This window comes from Brassica oleracea, chromosome C8, assembly GCF_000695525.1.
Source record: "Brassica oleracea var. oleracea cultivar TO1000 chromosome C8, BOL, whole genome shotgun sequence".
In the NCBI taxonomy this organism is placed as follows: Eukaryota; Viridiplantae; Streptophyta; class Magnoliopsida; order Brassicales; family Brassicaceae; genus Brassica; species Brassica oleracea.
The window spans coordinates 29204686-29206974 of record NC_027755.1 but is presented as its reverse complement, the minus strand read 5'-3'; the positions used below and the strand labels follow the sequence as shown (position 1 = coordinate 29206974).

Sequence of the window (2289 nt, the reverse complement as noted above, 5' to 3'; positions counted from 1 at the left end):
TACTCTTTACTCTTTATTAGCCTGATAACTTTCTCCTTTCAAAGTTGGATAATCAGATTACTATCTTTTGTAATCTGTGTTCTTGGCCACTTGATTAAATCATCCATGTTTGGCAAAAGATATATTATAGTTTCGTGGAGGAAGTCTTATTTATCTAATATATATTCTCAGTCCTCATCTGAGGTTCCATCTTAAATGACACATATATATGTGGTGGAATATTCGTATTTTCTTAAGATGGTTTGTGTATATGTCTGGTTTATGACCCTTAATCATCCAGAGGTGAGAATGTCTATGCTTACTACATGTATGGCCTGATGTAAATCAATATTTATATACATAATTTCCTTAAGCTTTAGGCTGGACGTGAGTGATGTACCGTTAGTGAGAGCTTTAAAGCTTTCCAGCCGTGTATATTATGGTTGTAAACCATGGAATCCGAATTTATGATATGATCATGGACTGTGGGTTTTAGTCCTCTCTCCCCCTCATGAACATACTCATAATTTCGTAGTGCTTAGGACAGTGGAGCCTTAATTATTTTAGTGATTTTTCCTTTTGTGTACTTATAACACATTGTGAGATTTTATGGGATCACTTTTGTGCCTTAATTAATTTTTCATCATGTTTTGGATCAAGATGGCTAATTTGGTCATGTCATAAGTGTTTATTTCGTGGTGAACCATAATGGTTACCATGGCTTTATGCCTCTTTAATACTGATCCTTAGCATAGAATAAATCAGTAGAAAATATGGGTATAGGCATTCATAATGCTTTTAGGCGATTTTTCAAAAATCTGAAAGGAATCGTATTTTCTTTGCTCACTGGTTCAACGTAGAAAACATTGAAATATTTTTTTTTTCTTTATAACTCAATGAGTCTGAATAATGTCGTGTCTTTTTTGCCATTGTCAGTACCAATTAATCGATTTCAAGTGATTGTAGGAAGGTAAAGTTGAACCTATACAATCAAGATGAAGTTAAATCTATGCGAGAAATCAATCTATCAGTGAACTGACTCATTAGTCTACACCCAACAATTGATTTTATGTGATTGCAGGAAGGTAAAGTTAAACATCTACAATCAAGGTAAAGTTAAACCATGCATGAAATCAACTACCAATGGACTGATTATTCTTTTATTAAGGTTTTATTTGTTATTTAATCAAGAATCATCAAGCAAGACCAAGCAAGATAATATATAAAAACAAAATCGTTTTTATTATTTCAATAACATAAATGAATAACAAATAAATCAAATCAGATATGAAAACATAAAATCAGAATGTCGGAAAATTATTCAATGTATAATCCGACATCATGGTCCATGAGTGTCCACTCGGAATCCTCCTCAGATCTCTTCTTATCAAATGTGGCTTTATTAGCTTCAGAGATTTTCATCTCACTGTCTAGTACTTCATAATACATCTCCATGATGTCATTAAACCGTCTGATGTTATCCATCCTTTTCTGCTTCTTTTGCTCAATGTCTAATAAATATGAGAACAAGTCATAATAGGTGGTGAAACCTTTGGCCTGATGTGATAACAACACTTCCTCTGAATGGAATGTGTCACGAGTTTTGTTTAACAAATCCTCGTTTGTTACCAATTCACCACATAGTCTAAGACTATAGGTGATTCTCATAAGATCAGAGTGATAATTGTCCACGGATTCATAATCCTGGAACCTTAGAGCTTCCCATTTTTTCTTGGATTCGTGCAACAATGGCTCACAGAATCTAGAATTAAAAAATGACCAGAGATTATGAGGATCATTAACATATCCAAACTCGTCTCTTAAGTCCTCACAGAGATGGTGTCGCATAATCAGTATGGCTCTGTGTCTTTCACACGCAAGGGTGTCATTGCCATACTTGATGCACTTCCCAAGTCCTCGAGACTTCAAGACGGCTGAAGTGTTTATAGCCCAATCAAGATAATTATCTCCAGAGAGATCAAGGGCTTTGTAATCTGAGGGTATGAAACTCGACATCTAAAATCATTATTCAAAACAGGTCTTAATCAAGTAATCTTTTTGAAATTTTTCATGCTTCATATCAATGCCACACACAGACCAAAAGAAAAAAAATTCTAAATGATGCATTTTCTTAAAACCATACGGTTTAAGGTGTGGATCAATGTATTTTTCAGATTTAAAGTCCGCTTATTTCAAACACAAGGTTTCAAGGCCTTTAGGGATTCTATCTTAGATGATCAGGAAAATGTTCCATATTTTCTTCATCCCATTGGATCGAATCATTTAGTATAATGATTTTTTTTCAGTTCA

The 2289-nt window shown here is 33.9% G+C and overlaps 1 protein-coding gene across 1 annotated transcript; it reads right to left on the bottom strand.

Moving 5' to 3' along the window:
* Positions 1 to 1296: 1296 nt before the first annotated feature.
* On the bottom strand, positions 1297 to 1995 carry LOC106309128. The gene has a single exon (XM_013746195.1). It carries the CDS (start codon positions 1993 to 1995, stop codon positions 1297 to 1299), a length of 699 nt encoding a protein of 232 aa, XP_013601649.1.
* Positions 1996 to 2289: the final 294 nt, after the last annotated feature.

Excerpts from the sequence above, each read along its gene's own strand:
- LOC106309128 (XM_013746195.1), bottom strand. The coding sequence starts at position 1,995 with ATGTCGAGTTTCATACCCTCAGATTACAAAGCCCTTGATCTCTCTGGA.